This window comes from Ruditapes philippinarum, unplaced genomic scaffold (genome assembly GCF_026571515.1).
Source record: "Ruditapes philippinarum isolate M1 unplaced genomic scaffold, ASM2657151v2 ctg3132_1_1_1_1, whole genome shotgun sequence".
In the NCBI taxonomy this organism is placed as follows: domain Eukaryota; kingdom Metazoa; phylum Mollusca; class Bivalvia; order Venerida; family Veneridae; genus Ruditapes; species Ruditapes philippinarum.
Genome location: NW_026863573.1, coordinates 111,293 through 127,589, shown reverse-complemented (window position 1 = coordinate 127,589; position 16,297 = coordinate 111,293). Strand labels below are relative to the sequence as shown.

The window sequence follows — 16,297 nt, the reverse complement described above, 5'->3', positions numbered from 1 at the left end:
AAATTTCTTTATTTTAAAATCTGTGAATATTCTATATTTAGCAATTCTCGTAACAGTTATGAAGAAAAAGATGGCTTTTGCAAGTCTGAAAATCTTAAATTCTGGAATAATCCTTAAAATTTTTTGTCTACCATTTTCAAAATTTTAACGATTAAAATATAGGGTACAAATCTCATAAAGAAGATGTAGAGAAGAAGCAATTACCGTAAAAAATCATTTATTGTGATTATTGTTTAAACATTGAAAAATTAGTATACTAAAGTATGAAAGTTTAATCCCTATCAGACCAATTTATTACTAGCTTTACTTTCACTCTCTGTAAATCAATAAAAGTCATGTCAATTCAATACAAATATTCAATACCTTTGCATTATTGATGCCATTTACTTTCAGTAGACATGTGATTATTTTTAGAACTGACGTCATGTCACATGGTACTGGTAGAATCTCCGACAGCCGACGGAAAAACACATCAAACTGGTTTAGAATATTTGCCCACATGGTGGCACTGGTTTCCAGGGAGATAGAATTCATGTATGTTGCTAGGTTATCAAGCAACAGCTGAATGTTGTCTGTACACAATGTTCTCATGTTGTTTAAACCCTAAAATACAACATAATAAAGTATACTTTTAGGTCTGTATTTTACCTACTTAGACACAATTTCTGTAATACAGTTAAGCTTGTCTAAAAATAAAATATCAATACCTACCTATATCTTTTAATATTAACCATGTTTTTTTTTTGTTAACTTATTAAGTCTTTATGCCTTAGGTTCTGTCCAAAATGTTGAAAACTCCAATCCAAATGGGAGGGGGCAGAATTTTTCAGTTTTATACAGTAAGCTTTTACCATAAACATGGTACTATAAATGAGCCGCGTCACGACAAAACCATCCTAATGCGCCTGCGCAGTCTGATCAGGATCCATGCTGTTCGCTTACAAACCCTATTACAAGTAGAGAAACTGATAGCGAACAGCATGGATCCTGATCAGACTGCGGGGATGCACAGGCTGGTCTGGATCCATGCTGGTTGCAAACGCATTACATTGGTTTTGTCGTGACGTGGCTCAAATGTTTTTTGTTTTTCCACAGAATGAAAATCTTATTATAGCATCAATCACCTCCACTACCATATACATAGTAACTATAAATACTGAATTAAGACTATATATACCTCAAGGAGAAAGTGTATAGCAGCATGACACGGAAGCTCAGTAAAATCAACCAGAGCAGCTGCCATTGTCTTCCAAAACTGACTGTCTAAAATATACAAAATTATAGTACTAAATCTAAAAAACAGCACTGAAAAATATGTCAATTTAATTTCATAATTACATGTTCATGTATCATAGTCAACTTTTCATAATTCAATGAATTTACTTTTGCATAATATTTATAATTTATTTTATAGTTTCTTCTTGACTCACTGGCAATGCTTAACCAAATCCTAAGGGGATTATGTATAATGTCATTTCTCAGACATTATTTTTAAATCATGTTTTAATATAATGTTTTCTCTCTATCAATGCTTAAAGTTTAATGACTAAAAACACCTTCTGTTGTCATAGCAATCATACTGGTTAACATTGTGACCTTTGTGACTAAAAATAAGCATAAATCAAAGTGATAAAAGTTACCATCAAAGCTACTCTGGAACAGCATAGGAAATATTCCATTAGGAGCTAGCTGGTGTAGACAACATCGTATAAACTGACGTGCTATGCTTAAACTGTTACCCGGTACTAGAACATTTGTCTCCATCTGCCATGCATACGGACTGCTACATGCAATCCTGTACAAAAAATAGATAGAATGATGATATCTTAGCATTAAATCATTTTAAACATGATTGTCCATTAACTAACTGGCTTTTTGCATATAGATTAACAATGGTATATAAACATGTAGAAATATAATGTTTATACATTCAAAAGTATACTTTTTATTTTATTGCAGTCTCAAAGAATAATTGTGTAAAGAGAGACTAATTAAGTTTAAATCAAACTACATGTAACTGCTAATCACTAAAAGGATTTTGAGTTTTTTCCTAACATTTAACTGCATAATGAGTAAGTGAATTATCAATGAAAACAAATATATCTAATAAGAAGTAGTTTTATTAAATGTATTTAACAAGTATGTAAGATTCAACACTAGTATTCTCCATCTTTCATAACGCTACAATTGCTATAAAACAATTGTAATATTTCAATAAAATTAAAAGGGAAAGCACTGACCTTGACACAGCAATTAAGCTCTCTAGCAGCATAGGCGTGGCTAGAGATGGTTCTCTATGGATGTAGGTTGCCAGGACGACGACACTCAGACCTATGATCTCATCATCATACTGCTCTAGTATAGCGTTACAATCCTGGCATCTTTCAACCATCGCATTCTCACTGTGACGGTTTGGTACTGGTTTCTTTGCTGGTGGTTTAGCTAGAAGGTCACTCTTCCGCATTTTCCTATTTCTGTTAAATTATATTTGAAAAAAAAAATGTTTACTCATTTTTAAAATCAGAATGATTAAATGATAATAAAGTGATGATTTTGGAAACTGATATTATCTTTTTAACAAGCCAAGACTTAGAAGTGTAAGTGAAAACATTCCAAAAACCAAACGTATGATGTTTATAGAATGTGTAGAAATAAATTCCAATTGGTTACCTTTCTTTGTCTTTTTCTGCAACAATTTTACAGAACTTCATGTTTAAAATAACTAATGACTTACTCAGATCTAGAAGATTTATCAGTATCTGGACTATCAGAGGCCAACTCAGGAAATTTCTTCTGTAACTCTATAGTAGATAATCCTGTCTTTCTAGATTTCCTCTGTCTGAAGTTTGGTTTTATCCCTCCTTTACTTCTTGGGCTTGTAGACTTTCTTGATTCTGAAAAAAAAAAAAAAAACAGAACTATTTCTTAAAATTTCCAACAGCAATTTCTTATACTGTATTCCTAGAAATGTTCGCGGATACAATATTTCGCGTTTTTCACAACGTCGGCATTTTCTATCTTTCAACCATAGCATTCTCACTGTGACGGTTTTTGGTACAGGTTTCTTTGCTGGTGGTTTAGCAAGAAGGTCGCTTTTCCGCATTTTCCTATTTCTGTTAAATTATATTTTAAAATGAAAATTTAATCAGTTATAAATTAGAATGATATAAATGTAATATAAATATAGTGATGATTTTGGAAACTGATATTATCTTTTTTAACAAGCCAAGACTTAGAAGTGTAAGTGATGTTTATAGAATGTGGAGAAATAAATTCCAATTGGTTACCTTTCTTTGTCATTTTCTTCAACAATTTTACAAGAACTTCATGTTTAAAATAACTAATGACTTACTCAGATCTAGAAGATTTGTCAGTATCGGGACTATCAGAGGCCAACTCAGGAAATTTCTTCTGTAACTCTATAGTAGATAATCCTGTCTTTCTAGATTTCCTCTGTCTGAAGTTTGGTTTTATCCCACCTTTACTTCTTGGGCTTGTAGACTTTCTTGATTCTGAAAAAAAAAAACAGAACTATTTTTTAAAATTTCCAACAGCAATTTCTTATATACCAAGAAATGACTTCTCAAATGTGTTATCTACTTCAACATAAATTTTCAAAAATAATTTTTTTCCCCATTTATTTACTTTCCTCTTTTATCAAAATATTAACATACATTGTGACAATTATACAGACAGCCATATATTGCTTTATACATTTTAAAAGGTAGATGCAGTATATACCTTTGACAGAATTTTTCCTGGATCCACCAGGAGAATCGGCATCAGATGTAGTCTGTGTTTTCTCACTTTCCTCGGCACTTTCCGGATCCTCGGACATCAGTCCATCTTTACTGGTCTCAGATATACTGGTTCCTTCTTTACTACTCAACATGTCAGGTTCATGGCTACTCACATGTCTAAAATAGTAAAACTGTCAATGTTGTTTTTCTTTCTTTGATGTAACATTTATGAGCCGTGTCATGACAAAACCAACATAATGGGTTTGCGACCAGTATGGATCCAGACCAGCCTGCGCATCCGCGCAGTCTGATCAGGATCCATGCTGTTCACTTACAAACCCTATTAAAAGTAGAGAAACTGATAGCGAACAGCATAGATCCTGTTCAGACTGCGGGGATGCACAGGCTGGTCTAGATCCATGCTGGTCGCAAACGCACTAAATTGGTTTTGTTGTGACGCGGCTCAAATGCATTTATGTTGTTCATGAAACATAATATAACTAATATAAATACCTATTTTAAAATATTAATAACTTACATGTATTTAATAAATTTCCTTTCACTTTTATTATAGTTTTATGGAAAATGACTTTCATTAATTTTGTGCAAGTATATTTAAACTTATCCTTTATTATTTGTAAAAACCTGGTGGCAATATATCTTTTAATATAATGTTATGTTAATTTACTAATCTTTATGTTAAAAAAATCTCTCAATTTTAAAATTTCTGTAATTGTTAGTACTCATAAAGCATGTTACACATATTTTCCAAAACAACTACACTTCTGGATGTTAAACTTGAATGTCATTAACTTTTAATTATCACATAATACCTAAATCTTGTTTTGTAAATATTTTACTATAAAGATAGCTTATTCTTTTTTCATTTATAAGATTCTCAATCAGTTATAACTTTCTTTCGATTTTTAAAAACCTACCAACAGATTTATTCAGGCATTTACTCAGATAAGACCATCACAGCCATGAAGACTTTACTTGTATCCTCAATTTCTAATATACTTACCTAAGAGCTGTCTTTACAACCCCAGCCCCTGGTTTATTATCCGCATGTAGGTCAAACTCCTCTAATTGTTGAACCATCTTCTTCTCTACTGTCAATGGTTTTTTAGGCTTTCCTCCAGTAGCCCCCTATAGTACACAATCATTTCTTTAATCACTTTAACACTAGCAGACATAATAATAGAAATTTTATACCAAAAAGAATAGATAGAAACTAGACTGCTTAATCTGATAAGATTCTATAATGTTGGCTCCTCTCTTTCAGTATTTTGATATCCAAGTCAGAAGCAAGACATGTTCATCATACAAATGCATACATGTATATACCAAAGAAAGCACTAAATACCATTATAAATAACATGTGCCATTCCTTTACCTAAATATTATAAAAATATAGTTAATCTAATGTAATGCTTTACAACTAACTTAGAAACAAACAATCAATCATAGTCTGTGACCTATGAGATATCACTTTATCAATTTAACAAAGACCTACATGTACATGTATATGTATTTACATGAGTGCTTAATTAGCGTTATTAGCTTCCTTCTTTATGTGTTACTGTACAAGAATGAAGAAATTTTAATCAAATTAGAGGTGACACAAAATGTAATTGAAAATTGTGTACATGTATAAAGAATCATTAAACAAACACGTTTTCATACTCTACACCCAGCACGTACCTGTGTTTCACTATGTTGGTCAGAAGAATCTTCTGTCTCATTCTCCAGGTAGTGTACAAGTTTACGAGGCGGGTGTTCTTTACGCTGTTTTGTCTTTCTAATCGGTGTTTCTGATACTAAAAATGTAGTGTTCAAAATCTAAAAGCTGTACATTTCTAAGACTTAATTGGATTAAACATATTTAAGTTAAGCTTAAATTTGAAAGAAGATCTTGTAACTAATATTAATCACTTTAAAGTGTGCTTCCTGGAACTAACCAGTACTGGTGTAATACATGGTTGTGGTTGAAGTAGATATAGAACCAGCCAGCAATCACTAACCTATGATCCCTGGGTTCAGAGTCAGACACCTTAACCACAACAGGCTACCACTATTTTTTTTCAATTTTCCTCCCCAAAAGTTAATAGCAACTTTGAATCACAAAGATGTGTAAATTAAGTCATAATATGTGTATTTATTGACTTACAAAAGTGTTGTGATGATCCCTCCAATTTTCTTTCATAAAATATAACATATACCAAACTAATTTTTGTTCAGAAATGAACATAAATAAATTAATCATTAACTTTGATTTTCATTTCTGATGAAGATACATTAAAATTAAAACAAGGAGAATGTGTCTTGATTCTTTACATTATACACATTAATTTAAAAATCTAATTCAAAATTTGCCCTTAAAAGTTTCTAACTGTATCTAAGTGTCATGCAAATATAATACCATGCTGTAAAGATATTGGTGATATTTTCCTACTTCCAATCTTTGAAGATTCTTTGTCTGTAGATGAGGACCCCTCTTTGCTAGTGTCGTCTTTGGTTGTACCAGACTTGTGGTACTTTACGGTGGTCGTACCGGTGTCTCGCACCATCTCTATAAATACATCTTCGTTAACAGCTGTTGGGGAGGGACTCTGGGGCGGGGTTTCTGTCTCAAGAATGTTCTCAAGATCATTTACACTGATCTTTGCTGAATCTGTTAGAAATATTTCTGATTGCTTTAAAAATCAATTTTCCACAACTAGTTTTTGTATTATTAAAAGTGAATAACAAATTTTAGGAAAAAAATATAATTTGCACACTTCCAACCACATTTATGTGATAAGTTTTCTTGTTTTCACTAAGAAATTAAGATAAATGCAGGTTTTAACATAAGTTCTATGCATTACAAAACTGAAAGGCTAAGTGAATTTAAAATCAACATGCATAAAATTTACTGCTATATGAAAGTACTATGTCTTTAACTTCAAACAACTAGTAAAAACAATTTTATAGTTAAAATATTTTAAAATCTGATTTAAAGAATTCGAGCATGTTTAGTTTTTTTCTTGTTTAACTTTTTTATGCCAATTTTAACCTATTTTTTGTGAACATGACAATTGGTATAAGGTGCCAATATGTTATTCTTAAAAGTATGACTTTCCTGATCAACTTTCTCAGTAAATACCAATTCTTCTGAGTCATTGTCTGAGAGAATAGACTATTCATGTATTACAAGGATATACCTTTACTCCTGGGCATGTTAGGACTAGCAGGAGGCATGACATCATCAGGTAGGATCTTACAATGATGATGCTGGGCTTCTATTGTGTTCACTACAATTCTTACTAATGTCTGTACAATAGCTGATACTGGTGATGTGCTGATCTGATACTGTAATATATAGACATATAACAGCCTTATAAATATATATCAAATTATGCCATGTGTCCTTGGCCTTGGAGCTAAAGGCCTTGGATCTTCAACACAACACATGGTCTTTGATGGTTATCATTTGTGCTAAATTTAAAAGAAAATTAATGACAAAGTAATGATCAGTACACAATTTCTGACAAACTTATGGACAGAGAGGCGAGAGTATTTCTATACAACTACATAAAATTTGTACAATTTAAACAAATGGTAAACAAAACTGATATTCATACAATCAAACATAAAGTTAACTTAAAGATGGAATGCAGCATTCATATGCTTTGTGTATGTATTGAAAGACTTCACATATTGAACGTACCTTGTACAATATAACAAGTAATGTATGTAACCATGATATCCTGGTATGAGGTTCCAGATACCACAGTGTATAGTTAGGAGGTTGATAATCACTCGCATATCTCTGTGGGGAAGGTCCATACTGTAGCAGTAGTAATGTTATAGGCAGAATCTTGTTTCCAAGCTCAAAATTTCTATCCAAGACCTGAAATATGCACAACAAAAGTCTTATAAAAATGAATAGTATCATTATATCAAAACAGCATTTTTAAATGTCTATAAGTTTTGTCTTTGAAATCAAATTACAATATTTTTAACTATCTATAAAAATACATTTTAATGAGAAATTTCTTCCTTCAGTTTTAAAAGAACTGATATCTACAGCTCTTTTGACATATACTCATAAAAAGTAGTTTGAATAAGACTTCAGTACATTTTGAAAGTAAAGATTACAGTCATGTACTTACAAAAGGTGTTCCACTCAGGTAGGAATTGAACACAGCTGATGTTCTGAAAGTAAAATAATACTAACATATACATAAACATTACAGATCTAAAAAAATTAATACTAGTACAAGTTTTAAGATGTCTTGAAAAAGTCTTTAACAATCATTAAGAAAATGATGGTTTAATGACTAGCTAAGGCATATGTATGGAGGTGTTGGTAGTTCACCCTCCCGATCACGGCAGTGAGCCTCACTGAATTTACCAGGGCATAGTTCAGCCTACACATCATTCCTGTGCAAGCTGTCAAGCAGTAAACCAGTACTAGTTAAGAAACTGGTAAATTTTATACATGCCAGAGTAGAGGTACAGTGTCAATGACTGCAGAAAGGATTTCATGTTCAATTACACTAAAGGTGACCATCACTATCAGGGAATTGAACCCCACGCACCCGATTCACAGTTCATAGCTCTACTTATTGATCTAACCAGAAGGTTGCTACATATATATATTAAATTTCCCATTAAGCATTATCATTCAAATAAAATATTTACTGAGAGGTGATGGATGCTCTCTTACTGTATTTTGTCAATCTATTTCAATATAAAATATGAAGGAATATAAAAGTTCTATTTTTAGCATTGGTGTCCTTGACCCCCAAACTTCACCCGAAAGTAAGAGGACCGTCAAAGGTCAAATATGGTCAGTAAATATAGTTATCAAAGAACCCATCAGAAAGGTGCGGGGGAAAATTTAAGGAGTGTAAAAATAAGCCTATACTAACCTGAGTTTGTAGGGTGGTACACTAAAAGACTTTTCTGACTGGTTGTAGCCTAGCAACACATTTAGATGTCTCAGCACTATGTTCTACAATAGATTAGAAAACATTATCAGACGTATATTTATAATAAATAAAAGCATGCAATAAACTTAAAAATCCCTAGATTCATGTCTGAAATGTTGGTCATGCTGCCACACCAGCTTTGTATCAAACTTTTAGGTCATTAATATATAGAGTAGGATTCAAAACAAATTGTACTAAGACTGTATAAATTTTTTATAAAAAACTGTAAAAAAAAAAAAATGAAAATTGTATAAAAATTGTATGAAAATGTAAATTGTATAAACACTGTATAAAAAGCATATAAAATTGTATGGAAATGAAAAATGTATAAACACTGTATAAACAAGCATATACAAATTGTATGGAAATGAAAATTGTATAAACACTGTATAAACAAGCATATAAAAATTATATGAAAATTGTATAAAAACTTTTATGAAAATGGTATAAAAACTGTATAAAAAGCATATAAAAATTGTATGGAAATGAAAATTGTATAAAAACTACATAAAAAAATGTAGGAAGTTCTAAAACAACTGTAAAAAAAATGCTTAAAGAATTATAAAAACTGCATATAAAGTGTATCAGACCTCTGCTTTCTGATCCTCATCGGAGATTATCTCCTGCTCACATTTGATCATATACTGAAAATATAATACAATAATACCATCTATATTAACACAAGATAATGAAGGGGGACATCTTCATGGACTAGTAGTTAATATCTCCTATTACTAACTACTTGATATTTCAATGCTATAGGTTTGGATCCCACAAGGCACTTAGGACTCTATCATGTTAGGAAGCTATCCAGTAATAATTCTATCAGAATTCAGGGAAAAAGATTCTATTAGAAAGTTAAGATTTTATAATGAAATCATATTCTTCTATTGATAATGAATTCATGTTGTGATATCAAATACTTTGTAAATATATTAAATGATATAACTGGTATATTTTACATACATTATAAAATCTTTAGTACAGTACTGTATCATAAAACTGTACTATATTGATTATTGAATTAGAAATGATTGTTATAAATCATGAATCAAATTGTAGCTTAACATTGATTATCAATGCATTGAATCAAATAATCTAACATTTTAATGACAGGATGAAACATACATAAATAAATTCACTAAAATATGTAATTATTTTATTATTTCTGCTGATCATCAATTAATATATTACCTTCATTAATAGAGCCACTAATTGATGTACAGTCTCCCTATCAACACCCTCTAGGTCCATGGCACGCTGTAATAGTGCAGCAAAATTACTCTCCTCATCTGTAAACTCCTTCAAGTATCCACCTGTAAACAATAGCATACAAAAACACTGTAACAATGCTCAGTCTTGTATGTATCACAAACAATACAAATCCAGCAATATAAAAAGTTGTATTCTTGTTAGTAAATTATTTATTTGATCACAACAAATCTTGGATCAAAATAATTGAATTTTAAACTATATGTACAACATGTCATCAATTATTGACACTAACTATTTGTAAGAAAGTGATAAATGAAAAATTCAAGCATAAGACTAGTCTGAAGTTTGGCCTATATCATAACGCGACAAATTAATTACATAGAAATAAAAGACACCAAATGTGATACCCTATTACCCTTACCTTGGAACACTGAATTAGTCAGATTTCCAAGATTAAACTTTGATGTTCCTTGTCGGTTTAATCTAAACTGAGGTGCTGACTGCTGTCTGATACAAGATTTATCCTTGTCTTTATCTACAAATATATAACAATTGATTAATCCTTGTCTTTATCTACAAATATATAACTATTGATTTATCCTTGTCTTTATCTACAAATACATAGCAAATGATTTCTCTTTGTCTTTATCTACAAATATATAACAACTGATTTATCCTTGTCTTTATCTACAAATATATATCAATTCATTTCTCTTTGTCTTTATCTACAAATGTATAACAAATGATTTATCTTTGTCTTTATCTACAAACATATAACAATTGATTTATCCTTGTCTTTATCTACAAATATATATCAATTGATTTATCCTTGTCTTTATCTACAAACATATAACAATCTATTTATCTTTGTTTTTATCTACAAATATATAACAAACGATTTATCATTGTCTTTATCTACAAATATATGACAACTGATTTATCCTTGTCTTTATCTACAAATATATAACAATTGATTTATCCTTGTCTTTATCTACAGACATATAACAATTGATTTATCCTTGTCTTTATCTACAAATATATAACAACTAGTTTATCTTTGTCTTTATCTACAAACATATAACAACTGATTTATCCTTGACTTTATCTACAAACATATAACAATATTCTTTCTCTACAAATATATAACAATCTATTTCTCTTTGTCTTTATCTACAAATATATAACAATCTATTTATCTACAAATATATAACAACTTATTTATCATTGTCTTTATCTACAAATATGTAACAATTGATTTATCCTTGTTGCTATCTACAAATATATATTAATTGATTTATTCTTGTCTTTATCTATAAATACATAACAATCTATTTATCTTTGTCTTTATCTACAAATATATAACAACTTATTAATCTTTGTCTTTATCTACAAATTATAACAATAACTACATTATCCAAGGTAAGATATGCACTTGCTTTTTTTAATGCAAAAATGGTAAAATAATTTGGTAACTATTATAGACATTTATACCTATTTGAACCTATTATAGACATCAATTCTACTGTCATTTGTTTAAAGTGACAAAAACCTTACATCAAAACTTAAAAACTATTATTAAGCTGTTGAAAGCTTCTTTGAAGTATTCAAATTAAAAGTTAGAAAAAATATAACCTTTGATTTATTGATAATTTCTTGTGTCCTGCATTTTCAAAATTTTTCCTGAGTTGTGTCTTCAATCATAGAATTTTCATTGGCCAATAGTGATTTTGTGCTGGTTTCTGACCAATCAAACACCTGAGATCTGAGTTTGAGCTTAAAAAAAATCTTTATAACACTGGAATTAGCTTGCTATCAATCTTTGCAAACTATGTAATAGGAGAAAATATGCTATTTCACCAACCTTTGATGGGAGACTTTGTAAGCAAGTGTATTGGTACTGACACAGCTCTTCGGTACGGAGGTTTACCACCTAAACTCTTGCTTACAGATCGTATACTGTCTGTCCGTGCCAGTGCAAATCTTGCACGATTCAATTTTCTCAAGAAGTGCTCACTCTCCCTATCACTACTGGTCAAATCTGAAATACGACAGGAATATAAAATAAGTAAATATTCATTAGCAAAATCACAATTTAAATCTATTAATCCAGCATATTAAAAACAAACTTTCCAAGAATATTTAACATTTTGCTGTGACAAATTTAAGATGCATCTTAAGTAATGATAAGATGTTGATAAGAAACAGAGACATAGTTTTGGTAAATTGTTAGAAAAAAGGTAAAAATTATCATTTCAAATATTTCTGTATGAACACCTTACTATGTTTTTGTCATAATATACATGTATACAGAATAGCAAAAATGTTTATTACTTAAAATATTATTTACTTTGCATCAGCTCAAATAATACCTATATACAATGCAAAGCTATAAAGCATAGATTTGAACTCTTCGTTTACTTGATGTGAAAAGATCAAAATATGTATAAAAAGTCAAATCAGCTGACATTAATGATTTATACTCTCAGTTATTTGTATTTAAATGAGTATGAAACATTACAAATGAAATAGATCCATTAACTATCTACCATATCCTTATAAACAAACGGATGAATTTATTTATTTACAACTTGGAAATAAAATGCCATCAAAAAAATGATAGGATATTCTATGAGGTTTAAAATGTGATGACAACAATGATGAAAAACTACAAATAAAAATAGTATAAGTGTCCTTATACCACAAAAAAAATATATTCAAACATAATATTAATTATTATAATACTATGATAGTACTGGAAATAAATTTCTCTAATTTATCATCGGTTGACATGCCTTGCATATGTCTGCAAAATCTTCGCATAAATTCCCCCATTAGTGACTATAATTCTTAATTATGTATATGATAACAGAATAACAAAGTTGATTTGTTGTTACTCATTGTTTGTTGCAATTCACATTGGAAAAAAAAATACTTCCATTAATTGCCATGTAAGTTTACATTGGGAACTTACTAGATGACATTACATGTTGCACAAAAATTTACAAGTGACATTCATAGCTGAAGTTTACATTAGAAACATAATGGCTGACATTGCACAAAAACTTACATTGCACTGGAATTATAATGGCTCATATTTCATGTTGCCAAAATTAACATGGGCAATAACATCACACCTTTTTGGAACAAATTTACTTTGGAAACAATATGACTGATATTAATTGTTGGAGAAGTTTTCTTTATTAACACAATAGCAGATATTGACAGTTGCACATGTTTGTAATGGAAATAAAATGACAGATATTGATTGCTGCACACAATTTACATTGGAAACAAAATGATTGCATGTTGCAAAATTTCACAATGGCAATACATTGCCTTACACTGCATGTTGCACAAGTTCACAATGAAAACAAAATGGCTCAAATTGCAAGTTGCACAAGTTGACAATAGAAACAAAATGGCTCAAATCCTATGTTGCACAAGTTCACAATGGAAACAAAATGGCTCAAATTGCAAGTTGCACAAGTTAACAATAGAAACAAAATGGCTAAAATTGTATGTTGCACAAGTTCACAAGGAAACAAAATGGCTCAAATTGCAAGTTTCACAAGTTAACAATAGAAACAAAATGGCTTAAATAGTATGTTGCACAAGTTCACAATTGAAACAAAATAGGTCAAATTGAATGTTACACAAGTTCACAATGAAAACAAAATGACTCAAGTTGCATAAGTTCATAATGGAAACAAAATGGCTCAAATTGCATGTTGCACAAGTTCACACTGGAAACAAAATGGCTCGAATTGAATGTAAAACAAGTTCACTATGAAAACAAAATAGCTCAAGTTGCATAAGTTCATAATGGAAACAAAATGGCTCAAATTGCATGTTGCACAAGTTCACACTGGAAACAAAATGGCTCAACTTGAATGTTGCACAAATTCACAAGGGAAATAAAATGGTTTAAACTGCATGTTGCATAAGTTCACAATGGAAACAAAATTGGTTTAAATTGCATGTTGCACAAATTCACAATGGAAACAAAATGGTTTAAATTGCATGTTGCACAAATTCACAATGGAAACAAAATGGTTTAAGTTTACATGTTGCATAAAGTTCAAATTTGAAACAAAATTGCTGACATTGTTTGCTGCAAAAAATTTACTTTCAATATTAGTTGTCCAGTACAATACACTATACTTTAGAAACAATATGGTTTATATTACTTGTTGCACATTTTCAAATTGGAAACAAAATGGGATTTATTGAGTGTTGCACAAAGTTGTATTTGAAATCAAATGGCATGGTTGACTTCCTTTCATTAGTTCATTTATTACATGCATTTGAATAATAATTATTCATGAAAAGTATTTTTTTTCCTTTCATTGTTTATAGAAATAATTAACAAGAGCACCGCTAGGCGGAGCATTATATGCCCGAAAGTGTTTTTTTTTCTTTACTAAGGATGAAGCATTTGTAAGACATTACATAAATTAAATAAAGTATTACCTCCTTCAAATAGCAATTCTCCTATAAAGTTTGAATATTGTGGGCCAAATGGAACTTCAGTTATGCTCTGGAAACTGTTTTTAGTTTTGAGGTAATAGCTACCTTGAACTTTGACCTTGTGACCCCAAAATCAATAGGGGTGTTCTACCCAATATGGACAATCATCCTATAAAGTTTCAACACTATGGGCCAAATAGAAATTAAATTATGTTCTGGACACTGTTTTCTGTTTTAAAGTAATAGTGACCTTGACCTTTGACATTGTAACCCCAAAATCAATAGGGGTATTCTACCCAATATGGACAATCATCCTATGAAGTTTGAATATTGTGGGACAAATAGACCTTAAGTTATGCTCTGGAAACTGTTTTCAGTTTTAAAGTAATAGGGACCTTGACCTTTGACTGTGTGACCCCAAAATCAATAAGGGTCTCCTACCCAATATGGACAATCATTCTATGAAGTTTGAACACTGTGGGCCAAATAGAACTTAATTTACGTTCCGGAAACTGTTTTCAGTTTTAAGGTTATAGTGACCTTAACCTTTGACCTTGTGACAAAAAAATCTATAGGGGTCTTCTACCCAATATGGACAATCATCCATTGAAGTTTGAATACTGTGGGCCACATGGAACTTAAGTTATGCTCCAGAAACTGTTTTCATTTTTAAAGTAATAATGAGCTTGACCTTTAACCTTGTGACCCCAAAATCAATAGGGGTCTTCTACCCAATGTGGACAATCATCCTATGAAGTTTGAACACTGTCGGCCAAATGGCACTTAAGTTATGCTCCGCAAACTGTTTTCAGTTTTAAGGTGATAGTGACCTTGACCTTTGACCTTGTGACCCCAAAATCAATAGGGGTCTTCTACCCAATATGGACAATCATCCTATGAAGTTTGAATACTGTGGGCCACATGGAACTTAAGTTATGCTCCGGAAACTGTTTTCAGTTTAAAAGTAATAATGACCTTGACCTTTGACCTTGTAACCCCAAAATCAATAGGGGTCTTCTATGCAATATTGACAATCATCCTATGAAGTTTGAACACTGTCAGCCAAATGGAACTTAAGTTATGCTCGGGAAACTGTTCTCAGTTTTAAGGTGATAGTGACCTTGACCTTTGACCTTGTGACCCCAAAATCAATAGGGGTCTTCTACCCAATATTGACAATCATCCTATGAAGTTTGAATGTTGTGGGCCAAATGGAACTTAAGTTATGCTCCTGAAACCAAATTGCTAACAGACGAACGGACGGACGTTCTAACAGGAGAGTAATTATGTGGCTACTCTATTGTTCTCTCTATTGTTCTTATTAGCCACACAAAAGAAAATAGCCACATAAAAGCATTACGGAATGAATGACATCAAAGAGAAAGTACAGTTACCTATTGTCCCTCTAGCCACATAATTACTCTCCTGTGAGTGCGGACAGACGGACGGATGGACGCCAGGGGGTATAACATAATATGCCTGAAATTCTTTCGGGCATATAAAAAGATAATCATCATCACTATCATAATTAGAAAACAATCACTTCCACATGTTTCACTCATGACAATATACAGCAACATTTTAATACATTGATCAATAAACAAACATTTAAGATATAACCACCCTAATCAGCAAAGTTCAAAAGTTTGTCTCTAAGTTTGATTGTATTATATTTTTATATTAAACTGTATTCTGTACTTAAATGACTAACTTGTTTGATTATCAATAACTTCACATTTAAATTTTGGAACAGTTAGTGTAAGTGAGTATTCATTTTTATTCAAATACATGTAATTAAACCAGACCATTAGTAGCCAATTAGAAATTAATTGACAGCAGTCTATAATATGAAACAATATAGAATGTGCTATATGAGAATTCTTCCACCAAATTATAATG

At 30.9% G+C, this 16,297-nt stretch overlaps 1 protein-coding gene across 1 annotated transcript in view; it reads right to left on the bottom strand.

Moving 5' to 3' along the window:
* LOC132722534 (protein unc-79 homolog) overlaps positions 1-16,297 on the bottom strand; it is a 73,534-nt gene that overhangs the window by 16,852 nt on the left and 40,385 nt on the right. Inside the window, exons 26-44 of the mRNA XM_060707043.1 lie at positions 11,793-11,969; positions 10,353-10,466; positions 9,911-10,032; positions 9,307-9,360; positions 8,657-8,739; positions 7,895-7,937; positions 7,450-7,632; positions 6,944-7,091; positions 6,163-6,414; positions 5,445-5,560; positions 4,765-4,889; positions 3,742-3,917; positions 3,353-3,512; positions 3,004-3,113; positions 2,735-2,894; positions 2,241-2,474; positions 1,641-1,795; positions 1,178-1,263; positions 364-603 (exon numbers count right to left, since the gene is read on the bottom strand). Coding sequence (XP_060563026.1) covers positions 364-603; positions 1,178-1,263; positions 1,641-1,795; positions 2,241-2,474; positions 2,735-2,894; positions 3,004-3,113; positions 3,353-3,512; positions 3,742-3,917; positions 4,765-4,889; positions 5,445-5,560; positions 6,163-6,414; positions 6,944-7,091; positions 7,450-7,632; positions 7,895-7,937; positions 8,657-8,739; positions 9,307-9,360; positions 9,911-10,032; positions 10,353-10,466; positions 11,793-11,969 — 2,738 coding nt within the window. The remainder of the gene's footprint in view (positions 1-363; positions 604-1,177; positions 1,264-1,640; positions 1,796-2,240; positions 2,475-2,734; positions 2,895-3,003; positions 3,114-3,352; positions 3,513-3,741; positions 3,918-4,764; positions 4,890-5,444; positions 5,561-6,162; positions 6,415-6,943; positions 7,092-7,449; positions 7,633-7,894; positions 7,938-8,656; positions 8,740-9,306; positions 9,361-9,910; positions 10,033-10,352; positions 10,467-11,792; positions 11,970-16,297) is intronic.